The sequence below is a fragment of the Physeter macrocephalus genome, chromosome 19, assembly GCF_002837175.3.
Source record: "Physeter macrocephalus isolate SW-GA chromosome 19, ASM283717v5, whole genome shotgun sequence".
Lineage (NCBI taxonomy): Eukaryota > Metazoa > Chordata > Mammalia > Artiodactyla > Physeteridae > Physeter > Physeter macrocephalus.
The window spans coordinates 25,565,587-25,583,069 of NC_041232.1; the positions used below are offsets into that span (position 1 = coordinate 25,565,587).

At 65.1% G+C, this 17,483-nt stretch overlaps 1 protein-coding gene across 3 annotated transcripts in view; it reads left to right on the forward strand.

The window, feature by feature from the left end:
* Positions 1-17,483, forward strand: part of FBRSL1 (fibrosin like 1) — a 93,362-nt gene that overhangs the window by 3,395 nt on the left and 72,484 nt on the right. For 2 of the 3 annotated variants that reach the window (XM_055080552.1, XM_055080553.1), the window contains exon 2: positions 12,467-12,667. In XM_055080552.1, the coding sequence (XP_054936527.1) occupies positions 12,467-12,667 (201 nt within the window). Of the gene's footprint in view, positions 1-12,466; positions 12,668-13,516; positions 16,239-17,483 lie in introns of those variants that run through there. The other variant, XM_055080551.1, reaches the window with a different exon arrangement.

A 17,483-nucleotide genomic window follows, 5' to 3' on the forward strand; every position in this document is an offset into this window, starting at 1 on the left:
TCACACCTGAGCCCTGGTCCCCATTGGCTTTCTGAGTCTCCATCTATCCGTGTGGGGGCAGGGAGCAGGGAGCAGTGGGACAGCGGTCTTGTGCTTTGGGCAGGACAGGGGCTCTTTCTTCTGTTCTCACTGACCAGGGACATTTGGGACAGACTGATGGACAGCCCTTGCTGTCCCTCTGGTTCCTGTGATGTCTCCACCTCCCGGGGTGTTGACCAGAGGTGACGGGAAGGCCCCTGGGGGCAGACCAGAGCAGCACAGTGGTTCTCTCCCCAGGTCCTCTCAACCTTTCTTCCCTATGGCACATCTGCCATCCGACCGCAGGGCAGGTTGTGCGGGCCCTGAGGTCTCCTGGGAGGTCACCTCGCAGGCAGTCAGGACGTACTCAGCAGACCTACTGTGCGCCTCCCGGGGCTTTCCCGCAGGGCCACCAGCCCTTGCCCTCAGCTCCGTCTCTGCAGGTCTGGAGAGAAAGCATTTGCCGCTAGAACCACTCTTCTGGTTGGGCATCCATATGATCCTTTGTTAATTTGCTTTTCGAACAGCAAAACACTTTTACGTGCTTCAAAAGTCAAGCTTTATGACAAGGTGTATTTTGAAAGAAGTCAGCTCCAAACTCAGCCTCCTTCTGTGACCACTCTCGCCAACCCCTGGCCTTTCCAGAGCATGCTGTACAGCTGTAACCACGCTTTCAGTCTTGTGTCTCCTTTTTTTTGCAGCAGGAAAAGGTTATTTACCACATCTGTACCCATGTCTGGGAGGTGTGTACCCGGGAATAGAGATGGAAAGGAAAAGACCCCACATTTTAGCTGTGGTTGCAGGTGACTGCCTTTCTCTAATTCTGTTTCCTACACGCTGACCAATATGTGTTACTCTTATGAGCACAAAGCATACCCTGAGGCTGCATGTGGGCTGCTGCACGTGGGCTGCCCAGGGGCTTGCTGTGCATTTCCCCTGAAAATAATGGCGCTCTTCCAGCTTGGGATGCGAGCCTCACGCCTGCTGAGGGGTGGGTTCCGGTCTGGACCTGGCCCCGTGGGGGGTTGGGGAGTCGGTGAGGGGTGCCGAGACGCCCCCTACCCCCGGCTACATGGGGAGGCTCAGTGGTGGCGGTCTGTCTGCGGGCCGGGTTCAGCGGCCCACGGGGGCGGAGAGCACGTGGTCTGTGCCGGCTCTGGGTGCTCAGGGAGCTGGGGAGTAGTCCCCGCGGCCCATGGATGGAAGCCCATGCTGTTGGTTTGCCTGGGGGACCACGTGTCCAGCCCAGCCCTCTGACGGGGAAGCAGGGCTGAGACCACACAGATGACTGGGCTCTGTGAAGAGAGCCAGCAGCCAGAGAAGCCTTCAGCTTGGAGAGCGTCTGCGCCTCCAGGCCAGAGCACCTCCTCCAGGGTGCCTTCTAGTCTTCAGATGGGGACACTGAGGCTGGGCGGGGGGACAAGTCCTCGCCCAGGATCTGCCCGCCCCAGTCCCAGTCCGCAGATGGGAAGAGGCAGAGGGTGGTCCTGCACGACATCGAAGGGGCAGCCTTTTCCCGCGCTGCAGGAGCAACGCTGTGGCCCGGGCCGGCTGTCCCACCTCTAGGGAAGGGCCGTCCCTTCTGAGCTCCGTGGGGATCGACGCCAGGCTGCAGAGCCTGAGGCTGCGCCAGGCTGGGAGGGCTCAGCTGCGTCCCCCGCGGCACCACGTGTCCGTGGCGGGCAGTAGTATCGCAGAGCGAACACTCAGAGGTGACACGCAGCATGGAGGCAGCCGCGGTCCTGACGGACGGTCAGCACGTTACCCTCGCCTGCCCCTGAGCACAGCTGAGGGTCTTGAGCCTCATGCAGGGGGCCGGGGCCATCTCCCGCGCTCCGGCACGCTGGCCCACTCCCCTGCTCCCACGGCTGGGGCTTGCGCGCACAGCACTTGTGGCCCCTGGGCCTTGGTTTCCCTGTGTGTCCCACCCACACTGTGAAGGCCGGCCGGGGGCTGACGACAGGAAAGGTGGCGGACGTCCGTCTCCCCACTACCACCCTCTCCCGGGCGGCTGGAGGCTGTGCTGCGCCTGGGGCAGAGCGTCGTGGGCCCCCGCGGCCTGCAGCCTCCCCTTCCCACAAGCTGAGTTTGCCCCGGTGGTGCAGCCCGGGGGCAGTTGCACCCCACTTTCCCTTTGCCCCACCGTGGCTTCTGGGCAGCGTGCGCACGTCTGCGCCGCGGAGGGCTGGGGGGCCGGGTACGCGTGTCAGGCGGGCAGAGTTGGCCTTCTGTAGGAGGGATGCTGGCGCCTGGAAACCACCCGCACCGTGGGCGTGGGGTCACTGCGAGCTGGGGGCTGCCAGAGTGACAGCCGTGGCACGCAGTGAGACACCCGCTGGGGGGCGCCACCTTGCTGGCCTTGACCCGCGTGGTTCACGTGCTCTGCGGGGAGCCCTGCGAGCGGGGGCCCTGTGCAGATGGGGAGACCAAAGCACTGGCCTGGCCTCTGCCACACACCTGGGGCAGGGCCCAGGCGCCTGCTGTGGTCTCGCTGCCCAGGCCGTGCTGCCCGCCCGCCGGCCCGCACTCCTCTGCCAAGAGCCCCTTTCTGCCTCCTTGGTGACCGGCGTACCTGCTGGCCCTGGTGCCCCTGAGGACGTGTCCCCGGGTGCAGTCTCGTGAGGCCCCTGGGCAGCCGGGCCGCCTCCCAGTCAGAGGTTTTCAGCACCGTGGGTTGCGTAGCCGAGCCGTGGCCTCCCTCATCCAGCCCTGGCAGCCCCTCTCTCCTGGACTGCTGCTCGGTCGGTCTCTCGTCGCTCTCGCTCCTTGCGGCCCAGGCAGCGGTGGCCCTGTGGCAGGCGAAGGCAGGCTCGCATGAGGCTGCTGGGCCTCTGGCAGCGACCGCCGGCCACCAGGGAGGGCTCTGACCCGTCCTTCTCTCCTGACTCACTGAGCATCGATAAGCAGTGGCCGTGCCCCGTGCCGGCTGCGGGCTTGGCTCCAGGCTTGGCTCCAGGCAGATAGGTGACTAGACTCGCAGGAGGCTGTGGGGAGGTCACGGGCTGTCGTGACAGCGTCCGCAGTGCTGGCCAGGTGGCTGCTGGGTGGGGAGCCAGCACGGGTGGGGCTCTCAGGTGGAGACGCCTGGGGAAGGTGGGTGAGGCGCTCAGCGGCTGGGGTGAGGGTGGGGACGTGGGTGGTCACTGGGGTCACCTGAGGCGCTTTCTCCCTCGGGAGCTGGAATCTGAAACCTGCATGGAGTCAAGTGCTTTGGGGACTTGGGGCAGATGTATTTGGCTCCAGTTGGGTGTGGAGAACCTTCCAGTGCCCTGGTTTCCCACAGTTGTCCTGGAAGGAAAACGCACTGCACTACTCCCTTCATTCAGCTCACCAGGACTCTGTGTGGTGTGACGGGGAGCTGATGGGATCCTGGCGCGCACGGAATGTATGTGAGGGCAGGGACTGCCGGGTCCCACCCTGGCCTGGGGAAGCGGCCCGGTGGCCCCGGCTCTGCTCCTTCCTTGCAGCAGCCGTCTGGGGCGGTCGCGGCCCTCTGGACGCCGCACGGAGCAGCACACGCTGACCGGCCGCAGGTGCCTGCGGGTCCCAGATGAGGGAGGGTTCTCTGGTGAGAGCTCAGCGCCAGCCGGTGACTGTGCGCGAGGCACACGTGTGGCCCTGGCACGGGGCCGCCACTCACACACCGCTGCCAGGGAGGAGTGGGAGGCCCAAGTCCGGCCCGTCAGCGGTGATGGCGAGAGTAACGGAAAGAGGAGCGATGGCATTCGGGGCCTCGGCTCACTCTGTCCTCCTAGCAGCCCTCGCAGTGGGTGCTTGCTGTCCACTGTACAGACGAGAAAACTGAGGCATGGGGCTTAAGTTACTTTTTGAGTCTACGTGGCTGGCACGTGGCAGAGCGGGATGGGAACCAGGCACAGGGCGTGCGTCTGTGCTGCGCCTTGGGGGCTGGGGGTGGAGGCCGTGTGACCAGAGAGCGGCAGGGCTCCCACCTGTCCAGCCTGGGCTTCACCTTTCTGGCCTAGGGCTGCGTGTCTGGCCACCCTGCCTTTCCTGTCCTTGGGAGGGAGGGGCCTCACAGTTTCACGCTGAGTCAAGAGTTGACCCTGTGGGGATCAGGTTCCTGGTGGGTCCTCCAGACCAGCTTCCACGGGAGCTCTAGCCCTGCGTGGCTGTCAGCCACGTCCTGAATCCTCTCCCCTGGCCCTGTCCCACTGGTCGCCCCCAATCTGACATTGTGCCACCTCGGGTGCCTGGCAGCTGCCACCCTCACTGCAAAAACTCTGCAGCCTTGTGTGGGGTGTTCTTGTGGCCCCAGGGCTCCCGCCTCTCTGTACGAGCCAGTCCCCACAGGGACCGTGGGTCTGCCACGACCCCATCACTCAGCTGACCTCACACACCACAGCTGTCCCTTCTGCCCCCCAGCCCTGGACCCACGTGCTGGTCCTCAGACCCAGGCAGGCCCCTGGCCGCTGCTTTTCCCACGTGCTGCCTGGCCTGCCCTCAGCCCTGGCTCCGCCTGCGGCCCCAGTGAGGATTTGTCAGACAGGAATGCTCATAGACTCGTCTGGATACAGCCAGGGGCCCCTGGCTCCGGAGATCACATCTCTGCCTGACCCAGATCCCCTAGGGGTCCCCGTCTGTCATCTGTGGAATGAACCCATGTTCCCCTTGAGGCCTGGCCCTACCCATCTCCTCACCTCGGTCCCTGCACCCAGGAACGTCTGCCCTGGGGCCTTTGCCCAGCTCTCGCCATCACCCAGGAGCAAGTTTAGGATGCTTCTTCGGAGGCCCTCCCAGCCAGCTGAGGTGGCCGGTGAAGCTCGTGAATGTCTCCCTCTCCTCACGTGTGGCCCCTGGCGGCCCTGTGCCTGCTTCGGGTCTCAATTTCCTCGTCTAGGGAGTGACAGGGTGGAAGTACCTGCCGTGTGGTCCTGCGCCCTCCCCATCTCCTCTTCGAGGCCCTCCTCTGAGCGTGTTTCTCTTTGTGCCCCCCCCAGACGGAAGGCAGGCACGAGATGCTTCAGCAGCAGCAGCCCCGGCCCCTGCAGCTTCCCCTGCCGGGCCAGGCAGGCCTCGGCAGCGGCTGTGCAGGTTCTGGGGCCGAGGGGGAGCTCCCAGGGCCACGAGCCTGAGAGCAGCTGTGGCAGTCGTGGGCGAGCGTGCGATGCGCTGTCTTGGCGTGGAGGGGCTGGCGGTCATGCCGAGAGGGGCCTGGACAGACTGATCTCGCAACGTCACTGTCAGGACAGTGGCTGTGACCGTAAATCCCGGTTGAGTGCGGGGCAGAGGATGGCCCAGGCCGTCAGCCAGGGTCGCGGTGGGGGACCCGCACGTGGACGTGGTCTTGGGTGGCGGCTCAAGCGGATCCACAGGGCGCAGACCTGGGCAGGCGGCCGCCTTCTTCCGCCAGGCATCGTCTGGCTTGTCTTCAGCAATGGGGTAGGTCTGTGTTTGTCTTCAGCAATGGGGTAGGTCTGTGTTTTGTTTCCAGGTGACCCTTCTCTGTCCCGGCACACTGCGGGGGCTCACTGGCTATGTGAAGGGGTGGGCACAGGGCCTGGGAGGGGCCTCCCTCCCGGAGGGGCTCCCCACTCGCGTGCGGTGGGCTGGCGCTCGGGAAGCACTCCAGATGCCGAGGTCGTCCTGCTGGAGGCCCGGCTCCTGACTCCCGGCTCCCTGACCATCTGCCATCCAGCCATGCCGGCCTCACCAGGTGTTCAGCGGGCCAGCGGGAAACGGACCCAGAGGGACCAGGATGCAACGAGGCAGGTTCCGGAAGCTTCTGGAGCACCTGAGGTGTCAGTGAGGCCTTCAGGAAATGGTCCTCAAGGGCCAGGTGCCTCTCAGGCAGGATGACTTGCCTGGGGGGTTGGCCTGCTGGGCGTGGGGTTGAGGAGAAGACGGGCAGCGGTGCCTGTGCGGTGTGAGTGTGACTTAGGTGGTGGACGGGTCAGGGAGGACAGTCCTGTCCCAGCAGCGTAGCTGGTGGGGGTGACTGGACCTGGTCCCCACGCCAGGGTTGGGACAGCCGGGCCAGCTCCCAGTTCAGCATTCAAGCCCGGAGAGAGGTCAGCGGCAGGTGCTGGAGGTGTCCCCGGCCTTCCTGCACCCGGATCAGGGCCCGGGGCGGGGGCCAGGCCAGGCAGAGGGACCTTCTCACCCCTCCACCCTGGCCCCCAGCCCGCTGTGTGGGCAGGGGGGGCTCTGGCGAAGGCTGTCTGAATGAAGGAAGATGCTGTCGTCGTGGTTCATGGGCCGCCCCGGTGTCTCTAGGACTTCCCTGATTTTGGCACCGAAGTCCCGCGTCGTCGCCAGAACCTTCTTAGTCCCAGGCAGGCATGGAGAGTTGGTTACTTGGGGGTGTGTCGGGCACCAGTTGCTGGTGGGTGGTGCTGAAGCTGCCTCCTATCTGGCCAGGGGGAAGGGGAGGGGGTTCCCGCTTGGGGAGAGACCCTGCGCTAAGCCACGTGCTCCCCCGACCCCAGGAAAGGAGCACCCGCACGTTGAGTCTCTGAGGCGTGGGGAGGGCGGGGCGGGGCGTGGGGGCTGTGGTTTTACCCTGGGTGGGGTAGGCAGAGTTTGAGCCAAAACGTGCAGGTGAGGGGGAGTGAGCCAGTGGGTGCCAGGGCAGAGGGGACAGCCGCGCCAAGGCCCTGAGGCAGATGCGCTCTGAAGGGCATCCGGGTCGGGGAATGACAGCCTGCCCGCTGAGCCACGGGTGAGGCTCTGAAGGTAGGATGGGTGGGGCCGCACTCAGACTGGACGTGGGTGGGATGTGGTGTGAGCTCCTGGAACCATGGAGAGCAGGTGCCTGAACCCTGAGTCGGGAGGGCTGCTGGGGCCCTCGGGTCCAGAGGTTCTGGGAGAAGGCAGCCTCGGCCACCCGCAGCCTCCTGGCCCCTTACGGGGACGGGTCTCCAGGCCTGGCCCTGTCCCAGGGTGACATGGACATCCCACAGAGCCTGCCTCCGGGAAGTGGAGGGACAGGTGGGGTGGGGGGCAGTGGTGAGGGCTCGGGTGGGCCATCTGCCTTCTTGCCGCCGGCGGCGAGAGTTTCCCAAGTTTGGTGACGAGGGGTGAGCTCTATGGGCTGGGGCCCAGGTACTGGGGAGCAGACCCCAGCGTGGTTCGCAGAGTAGAGGGGCCCCCGCCTGGTCAGAGGGGTGTGGCCGTGCCTTTGCCTGCAGGGTCTGGGGGCCTGAAAGGGCCTGATCCAGGTGGGAGCAGGCAGCCTCAGCCCCCGGTGAGGTGAGGGGAGTCGTTCCGAGTCTGTGTTTACTAGTTGTAATTGTTTTTATCTCTCCGCGGTCGGTTTACAGAAGCGAGTTAGAAATTGTATCGGTGCTGCATAGTAATAGTGTTTAGGGGAGCTACAGGTGGTCACGTAAAATCGCTGCAGGAAGATCTAGTCTGATTTCACAGCAACATGCCCACCCCCTCCCCTGTGGTCCGGGACGGTCAGAGGGCCTGGCTACTGCGGGGGCCTTCGCTGCAGGGCCATTGCCTCAAGTCAGTGGGGGCCCGCAGTGTGGCTCAGAAGTCTGGCTGCGGGCAAAACCCCCGCACGCCTCAGCCTCACTACTCCCTGCAGGCCTGGGCACAGCTGCCGCACCAGTCTACAGGTGAGGAAACTGAGGCCAGTGAGGGCAGAACTCTGGCACTGCGTGTGCCCAGGCATGGCTGAGCCTTCAAAACGGGCCCAGACGCACCCCCCCACGGGGCTGGCGTCACAGGCGAGGGCAGCCCCAGCCTTGGGCACCAAGCTCAGGCCTGGCTCGCGCTCACCAGCAGCGCGGTACAGAACAGCATTCTGCCCAGGGAGCTCTGCGGTCGTTCTCATGGCAGTGGCTCGGGGCAGGAGCAGCTGCAGCTGGACCCTGGTAAGCCCTGCTCCAGAGAAATCCTGCTGAGGTGGCGATTTTCCTTCCAGGAGAGGAAACTGGCAGGGCCGTTGGCTTAGAGTTCATCCTCTCGAACCTTCAGGCGGGAAACACTATGGGCCTCTCTTGGAGCCGGGACGTGTGCAGCACGAGGCTTCCTGCCTGCGGAAGCCAGGAGAGAGCCCGTGGTCCTGCTGTCCCCTCCGTCTGCACAAGGCCTACGCCTGGTGCACCTCAGCCCGGCCAAGGCAGGTGGCTTTCCTGCTCCCCCCATTCTTCCAGATGCAGGAGGTCCTGCCCTGGGCCCCACCTGCCACTGTGGGCTGTGGCCAGGATTGGAGCTGGACTGAGTCCAGGCCGGGGGAGAGGCACTGGTGTTTCAAAGATTCTGACAATCTAGTTGTTTCTAACGAAAAACAACAGAATGCCAAAAAAACAGGTTTACAGAAGATGTGACGAGTTAGAACAGTCTGTGGTTGTCAGATGCGTCCTTTTTACCACATGAACGATGCAGTGGCCGGATGTGTCTGGAGAGATGACCTAGAATTTTCCTGAGGCCCTTCCAGAACCTGTGGAGGGGCCGAGGTGGGTCCTGGAGCGCGGCGGGGGGCGGGTCTGTCTGAGGTGCTCACCACGTAAGTCAGCACCACGCTTGCTTCGCTGCACGTCTGCCCTTGCCTGTCCTTCTTTGTTCACAAATGCTTGTTAGAAGGACAGGTCCCGGGTGTCCCCCCGGGGCAGGCTGCCCCTGTAGATTCATGGTTAGTAGTGGACACGGTCTCTGTGTTTGCTCAGACGCGCCTCGGGCAGCCCTGTTCGGTTCCAGGGCTCAGACATGAGAGCGCAGAGATTATCCCCCGGGCTGGAAGCAGTCTTTGTGACTTTAGCCAAGGAGGGCAAGAGTGGCCTCGGGTGGCCCTGGAAAGACCCTGAGGAGGGTTCTTGCTCCCTTCCTGCCCTGTAAAGGCGAGGCTCACCCCGCAGTGACGCGGGACGTGCGCATCTCGGGCCCAGGCCGCACGGGGGCAGGATGGGTAGTTACTCTTTCCGGAAGGAGGTGGCCCGTGGGGAGGTGGGGAGGGATAACGTGCCGCTTTCTGTGGCGATGAGAAGGTCAAGGTGGCCCATGGTGGGGGGGCTCCGAGGTGTGGGAGTCGAGAGGCCCGTTGTCAGGGCAGGCCTGGGCCCGGGGCCTGACCAGCACGGCCGCAGCCCAGAGACCCGCGTCCTGCCCGGGGCCCCAGGGTCTCTAGGGTCCCGGCTGTGCGGGGCGGGGTTGCCTCAAAGCCCCGCCTCCCCACGCCCGCGGGCCCCTCAGGTGGCTCCTGCCTGTGCCAGCCTGGCCCCAGACGGGAGGCCGTGTGGACGGGGCTGCGTTTCCACCACAGCCTGAGTGCGGCAGGCGTCCCCCGCATGCGGGCGGGCCTCGTCCTGTCTGCTGAAGGCCTGTGTGGAACCAAAAGGCCCGCCCTGCCCCGAGGAAGCGGGGGCTCCTCCTGCCTGACGGCCTTTCCTCCACCTTCGGAGTGGAACTACTCCCGTGGCCCTCTGGGGTCACGAGGCCGCCCGCAGCGCGTCTCGGGACGTCGGCCTGCGCACGCACGCCGTGGGGCTGTTTCTCTGGAGGGCCCGGACTGACGCACCCCTTACAGCGTGGTGCCGGGGGACTGTCCCTGGGGCCTCTGACCGCAGCCTGCTGGGCCCACCCTCTGCACCACGATGGGGCTGGGGGGAGGCGGGCACCCACGGGTGGGCAGTAAGGCTCTGAGGTAGCGGATTTTCAGGCTGGCGCCCCGTGGTCAGGAGGTGACATCCAGCGTGGACAGGTAGGGACTCTGGGGGCCTCGCTGCTCTCCAGGGCGTGTGTGGGCGCAGCCGGTTAGCAGTGAGACCCTTGTGGGCTGGCTGACCAGGAATGTCGCTGGACCTCTCTGGGCCGTGGCCTCTGTCTATAAGGGGGATGACGTTCCTGTGTCATGGGCGCACCAGGAGTCAATACGTATTAAGTACTTTGCGTGTGGAAAGCGAGCCGTCTTCACCAGTGCTTCCTCGTCACCGGAGGGACAGCCTCAGCGTTCTTCACCAGGGAAGCCCGTGGCCATAAGCTGGGCCAGCTGCTGACCAGTAGAGCCTTCCTCCTGGCATCACCGTCCTGAGGAGACGGGCACCAGAGAGGGAGCATGGAACTCCTCGTCACCTCAGGGACTTTGCACTGGCTGCTCCCTGAGGGAGGCTCCCTGAGCTCTGTCCAAGGGTCCTCCCCGAGCATCTCTGAAGTGGCTCCTTCCTTTCCGCTTCCCTGCCTGTGTTACCCTTTTTGGGTGTTGTGTGACAACTCGCCTGTCAGGCCAGCTCCCTCCTGATCCGGTCCCAGGTGCCTGGAGCCAAGCTAGCATAGAGTCGGTGCTCACTGCCAGTTTAATGAGTTGGCCTGTGGGCAGGGCAGGCGCTGGGAAGTCCTGGGGTCAGAGGGGCTGTGCCGGCAGGGCGTGAGGGAGAGTGACCCCCTCGGCTGAGATGAGCTGGTGCCCTTGGGGGTTCTGGCAGTGGCCACAGACGCGCACATGACCTGTGGGTGTCCCTGGGATCTGATAGCCCAGAGTGTGAGCATGGGGAAGGGTCAGTCCTGCATCCAGGACGTTGGGGTCCCGCCTGCTGCCCAGGCGGAAGCCTCTGGAACTTTGGGCAGATCCATGTGTGGTGGGAGCGCGTCTGCGTGGAAGGGCGTCTGACCTTGCAGATGCACCAGGACGAGCGTCCTGCCTGCGGCCTCACGGTTCAGCTGCCCTTTAGGAGCCCCCAAGCCCACTGGCACACCATCCCTCTCTCTCTTCCTAGTTGACGCTGAGTCAACCCCTGAGTTGACACTGGGGCCAGGGCAGGGATGCAGGGCGTGCAGGAAGGTGAGTACGCCAGCCCTTGGTGTGGGGTCAGAGGTCAAGGGGTCCACATGGCCCCTCTTGAGAGGCCGTGGATGTCCCTTCCCTCCCCAGATCCTGCTTGAGCCACAGGTCTGTGTGCCCATGGATTTGGGCCTGGGAGAGGAGAGGGATCTGCTGCCGCCGCCTTGTGCAGCCACGACTGTGTGCAGCCGCCGAGGGGGGTGGTCGGTCAGCCTGCGATTGGACGTGGCTGCTCCCAGGCCGGGCCACGGGCCACACCAGGCGGGGCAGCTGGGGGGCTTCCGTGCCTGGAGGGACAGCTCCAGTCTGGCTGACCTCATTGGCACTCCTCTCGAATTCTGGGAACTGTGGGCCCCCTTCGCTGGACAGGAGGAGGGACGTGGGGCGTCGTCTTGAGGTGGCTGCTGGCTGCAGGTCAGGGGACCCCACGCGGCAGGCTCGGCGCAGCCCTTTCCCTGCTGCCGGTCCAGGGGAGCACAGCGGGCTGGGACACTGGCCCTTCCTGCCTCCCGCTTAAGCGGCCTAGGGACATTTCCTGGGGGGCCCTGAGGGTGTCACCTGGTGTAAGTCACCATTGCCCTCATTCAGGCTGTCCTCTTCCCCTCCTTCTTGGGCAGATGCTTTCGGAACCTTGTGGGTCCCTCGTTGGCATTTCCTTAGCTCTGTCTTCAGCAGCCCAGTGGCGCTGGCGCTGCCCCTGGTTCCCCCATGGACCCAAGCAAGAGGCCGGTGGGTGCACCTTGCCTCTTCACCACCAGTGAATGCCAGGCATCTCTGGGCACATTGGCAGAGCTGCAGGTGGGGGTGGGTCCAGGCCCCCTTTGCACAGTAGGAGCTGTGCAGGCAGTGCAGAGGCCTAGCCGCCCATGGGGATGGGAGACCATGCTGCGTTGTCGGCATCGTTTTAGCACGTGCTTATCAAACACCCACTGTGTGTCAGGCCCGGCTCCAGGCATGGGCACAGCTGTGAGCAAGGCAGGCCCAGGTCCCTGCTCTAGGGATGACATCTGTGGTCGCTGAAGCTCTGCACACCTGGCTGACATGGAGACTGCTTTCCCAAGACAGGCTCCCATCGGGTCAGGGTGCCAGTTGGGCATCCTGGAGTTGGGCTGATAAACCCACGGGTGGCTCAGGACCAGGGGATGGGGCAGCTGGGGTTGCAGCATCTCTGCCTACAGCCAGCTACTGCGGTGATGGCCCTCAGCCCAGGGCTCGCCCCGGTCTCAGACCAGGAACCCAGAGGGCACCCCCAGGATGGGCCATGCCTCCTGAAGGGCCAGCACAGCTGCCAGTCTCAGCAGCTGCTTCCTGCTGAGCTTGGGTGAGGCCTCACACTGGGCCAAAGATCAGGGCCCCACGTTATTGGCTGGGCTCCTTGGGAAACTCACCCCAGTCACCCTCCCCAAACCCCAGTCCTGACAGGCCCACCCGCGCGCATCAGAGCCGTCTGCCGCCTCCCCATCCATCCATCTCCCTTCATTCCCCTTCGGTGGCCCTCCCAGGGTGGGAGGCTCCTTCCCGAGGTGTGGCAGCCTGTTGGCCCACTGCGGGGGGTTGGCGGGGAGTGCGCCTCCAGGTAGGTGCTGGCACATGCCCAGGGCCCCACCTTCGGCACAACGTGGTCTCTCATGGTGTCACTGGTGGGATAACACTTGGAATCGTGTCACCGCCGATTAACTGGCTTTGTCCTTCCTCACCCCACAGAAGGACATGGCCCTGAAGCCACACGAGCGGAAGGAGAAGTGGGAACGTCGCCTTGTCAAGAAGCCCCGAGAGTCAGAAAACTGCCCGTCTGCAGAGCCTGGTGAGAACGGGCGGCCCCTGGAGGCAGGCAGCTCCGAGCAGGACCTGGAGCCCCCCTGCGACCGAGGGGAGAAGAAGGCCCCACTGCAGCCCGCCAAGCAGGTGAGCGCTGGGCCCTCCCATTCCGAATCAAGGGCTCCCGGGCGGCCTGGGGGCCACAGCAGCACCTGGACACCACCCATCGGCATCTGGGCCTGCCTGGCAACGTGCTCCATCGTTGTCGGGTGTGGGATTAGGGGCACACGTGGATTGGGGCCGGGGGCAGCCGCCTGCCGGAAGTCTGAGGGTTCTGAGCGGAGGCAGGAGGAGACACCCCGGGGCGGGGGGGGGGGGGGGGCGGTCACAGCCAGAGAAGGGCAAACCAGGCCAGGAACCCAGGAACTGGGGGCAGGGGGTGCTTGGCTCAGGAGGGACTGGAGGGTGCACCCGCTGATAGGCTGGCCCCGTTTCCCCATTGCGTCTGTCAGGCTCCGCCGACTGTGGGGTGTCCAGCGTGCCTGTAACGCGTGGGGACCAGGCTCATTGCTGGCTGCTCTCCATGTGCTAAACTTATGCGAAACGCAGTGGGTCTGCGAGACAGGGAGGGAGTCACGTCAGTTGTGGTTGGTGGACCAGGTGCAAGGAGCAGCCCCGCTGGGAGGGGCCATCCTTGCTGTCACCCAGAGCCCAGCTGGCATGGGGCAGGGAGACTGGGGCCAGGGGCTTTCTCCCAGGGTACAGGGTTCTGTCCTAGGTGTCGGCTCAGCACTACAGCTGTTTTCCTCTCCAGGGACTCACTGGTTTGCGCCTTCTTTTCAGAGAGGGGTTCTTCTTGGTGTTTCACACTCCACTTTCAACTCCCTTGGGGATTGGAATGCTGGTGAGGGGGCAGCATGTCTCAGGGGCCTGGGCTGGATGGGGGGTCTACAGGCACACCTGCCCAGGTGGACACGTGCTCTTTCTTCCATGCAGGTGTGCTCCCCAGAAGGGGGGCCGCTCCCAGCCAACCACTGGGACCAGAACGGCCCGGCCCAGCGCCAGCAGCAGCTCCAGCCCAGCCAGCCCCAGGGGTCACTCCCAGCCCCGTGTCAGCGCTGCCAGCCCCGTCGGGCTCTCCCGGACCCTGGGCAGCCCTTCCAGCCCCAGCGGCCACTCCCGGGTCAGCGAAGCTGGCCCCAGCGGTCACTTCTGGGCCCAAGACAGCCCAGCCAGCCCCGGCGGTCACTTCTGGGTCCAGGTCAGCCCTGCCGGCCCCAGCAGCTGCTTCCAGCCCCAGATCAGCCCTGCCGGCCCCAGCGGTCACTCCCGGCTCAGCCCCGCCAGCCGCGTTGGGCACTCCTAGCCCCCAGGCAGCGCTGCCGGCGCCTGCGCTCCCTCCTGGCCCCGTGGCAGCGCTGCCGGCCCCTGCGGTCCATCCTGGCCCCGTGTCACCTCTGTCGACCCCTGCGGTCCATCCTGGCCCCGTGGCACCGCTGCCGGCCCCTGCGGTCTGTCCTGGCCCCATGCCACCTCTGTCGGTCCCTGCTGGCCCTCTGGCACCGCTGCTGGCCCACGCGGTCGTGGATGGGCCCGTGTCTGCGTGGCCAGCCCAGCAGGGCATCCTCAGGACAGCGGTGCCGGCCGCTTCGGTCACTGCTAGCCCAGTGCCAGCGGTGCCAGCCCCCACAGTCACTCCTCCTGCTGCGTCCACGTCGCCGGCCCACCAGCTCACTCTCAGGCCAGTGCTGCTGCCCCCGGCGGGTGTTCCTAGCCCCATGCCAGCCCCGAAGGGCCCTCCTGGGCCAGCCCAGCCGCCCCCGGCGGTCACTCCTGGGCCTCAGTCAGCCCCAGCAATTAGTCGAAACCCCAGAGCAGCCTGGCCCCCCCAAGCCTTCACTGCTGGGCCCTGGACAGCCGTGCCAACAAAAGCGGCCACTCATGGACCCAGAACAGCCTCACCCGCCCAAGCGGCCACTCTTGGGCCCAGAACAGCCGTGCCGACGAAAGCGGCCACTTCTGGGCCCGAAACAACCCTGCCAGCCCCTGCGGTCACTTCTGGGTCCGGGCCAGCCCTGCCAGCCCCAGCCGTTACTCCCCATACCTGAGCGCCCGTCACTCCTGGGCCGGCCAGCCCCACCCCGCCGGCCTCTCCTGGGGCCCCCGAGCCAGCCACGGCAGTCCCTGCTGGACCTGGTCCGGGCCCATCAGCCCCAGCTCTCCCTCCTGGCCCCGGGCCAACCCTGCCGGCCCCTGAGGTCGCGACGGACTCGATCGTCCACCCCTGCAGTGGCCCGCCAGGCCCCATCTGTGAGCCCTGGAGCCTGACGCCCGTTTTCCCAGAGCACCCCAGGTGTGGCTGTGCTGGGCCGGGCCAAGGCCCCCCTCAGCCTGTGGCCCGAGACGTGTTGTCAGACTGGCCGGAGGCCTTCTCCGGACAGGCCGGGCCGTTTGCGGCTGGAGGCTGAGGCTCAGCAGAGACGGGAGCCCCTGCAGGGCCACCACCGAGCTGAGGCCCCCCCACGCCGGGAAGAGAGGAGAGGAGCACAGCGCCTTCCCACCTCCCGCCAGGCTGGCCCCCGCGTGCCCGCTGCTTTGTGACGTGCGCGCCCCCGGGGAGAGCACGCAGCCACCCCCGAGGGCTCAGGCTCGTGGGCTGGGGGTCCTTCAGCGTCTCTCTGTGCCTCTCGAGTGCCCACATGTCCTTGAATGTTGGACTTCGGTGCCCGGGTGTGCTGCCCAGCCAGTGTGTGAGTTTGTGTGTGCATATACACGGCGTGTGGTCTGCAGGTGTCTGCCTGTGCGTGGAGTGTGTGCGTGTGATTTGGGGGGGGCGTGCCAGCTGTAGGCCTTGCCCTCCTTGGGCCCCACCCCATCTGGCCGGTGTGCATTCCCGTCCCCCACCAGGCAGGATGTGGGCACAACCAGAGCCAGGCCTGAGGTCCCGCTGCAAAGGGTGATGTTTGTCCAGCTCTAGAGTCCTGTGACTGTGCGGAGGGGGCACGAGGGATGCTCAGGGCTGTCTGTGGTTGAGTAGCAGCTGCTGGTGAGACGAGAGGCTCCCCCTCAGGACTCTTCTTCCACCCCGGTGACCGAGCACTGAAGCCGGCCGGGGGCAGTCTCCTGTCCACCCCCCAGCTTTGGACCAAGAAAGCCTGCAGGGCCTGAGGCCGTTCCCAGAATGTCCTCTCCCAGTATCCCACTGGTCCCCTACAGCTTTCCGGCTCCTGGCCCCCTAGGGCGTCCCCTGTCAGGACAGACCTCACACTACAAAACTTGCTCTGCTTCCCCCCACTCCCACCCGACCCGCACCGGCGCTCAAGGGTCACCACCCCTTGCCCCCGACCTCTGACTCAGGGCAGCCCCGCACTAGTGCTCCTGGAGTCCTGGGCACAAGGTGGGAGAGCAGCGTCGGCCACCAGGGGTGCCCTGGCCAGGCTCCCACGCAGTGCTCTGTGCGCCCAGTCTCATCCGGCTGTGACAGCCACCTCTAATACCGACCCGGTTCGTGGAGGCCATGGAGGTGCCCCCCGGTTTCCAGACCCGAGCCTTCCTCCCTGCTTGGTCATGAGGACCCTGGCCCTCCAGGAGTCCTGACACCCAGAGCAGAGCCTACAGATACCTGGTCTCCCTCCCAGAAACATGGGGCTTATTTTTCTGATTAAAGAAAATAAAAAGTGCTGTGCCATTATTTTTATAACAGCATCAGTGTTTGTAATTTAACAAAGTATGTGTCGTACTGGAAGTGCTTTACTCCGACAAGTGGTTTTCTGCACATCTGGACTTGCCTGTCGTTCATTCCATTCCAGCTGAGCTGCGGGAGAGCAGCCAGGGGAGGGGGTGCCTGGCCTGGACCTGGCTCACTGCGTCACGTGGTGTGGGCTTGGGGGGACTCAGCTCGCCGTAATCACCCTCCAGGCCTCCCTGGCAGCCTCCGTGATGGACCAGCTCCACCTGTCCTGTTTTGGAGCCCTGGCTCTGGAAGGGGTCTTTTTCTAGATGCCACTGAAGGCGCTTCTGAGGTCTTGTTGTTGACCCTTTACGTTCGTTCCCACTGTTCCCTGTCGTCATGCACTGAGGGTGGCCAGGCTTCAGGCCACCCCCTCCCTTCCACTGCCCTGAACTCCCAACCCGAGGGGCAGCGTGGGCATGTCTGCACCGCCCATGCCCCCGGCCCCGTGCTCTCGTCTGGGCGTGGCACGGGCAGGCCAGGAGTGGACGGGTGCAGCTGCTGCCTTTCTAGGCCGTTCTGCTCTGGGCATGTTGGCTGCAGTGCTTGGGTGCCACTTAGTGGGGAGACAGGACTGTCGGGGCACCATCTCTGATGGCAGAAGGGGGTGGGGAAAGAGGGCTGAGCCCACAGGGACGCCACGGCTGGGGCCGCCCCCCTCCTTCCCCTCCGGAAGGGCCCCGGCCGTGGGGGAGCTCCGAGGTGCCTGGGGTGGGGCTGTTCCCTGTGTGATCGCGGCTGAGGAAGGGGCTTGGCTTCCGCCTGAACCTGCAGGGGCCCTCTAACCCCTACGGGGCTCCGCACGGCCGCGGCTGGCCTCAGGTTCAAAGTGCTGGGACCCTGAGGGACGTGCACTTTGGCGAGGCACCCGCTGGCCACGGAGGGGACTGGGCTGCGTGTGTCGTGTCCTGGGGGACCCGTGTTGCCATGAGAAAATATAGGTCCAGTGTGGCCAGATCTTTGTTTCTGCGAACAACTGGAAACCTGGGTTTTTCTGTGGATTCAGTGATTTTTGAAACTTTGGTGGCCAATTCTAATTTGATGACTCACCTTGTTGGCCAAAGGACACAGCTGTGTGGGCTCTGCACGGCCTGGTGGCAGAGGTTGGGGCCCTGGCAATTGACCTGGCCCCGAGGTCAGGGGTGTGGGGTGTGGCCCACCCCGTCACAGGGAGAGTAGGGCAGCCCAGCCTGATGGGTGGGGCTGGAGTGAGTCTTTGGGGGTGTCGTGGGG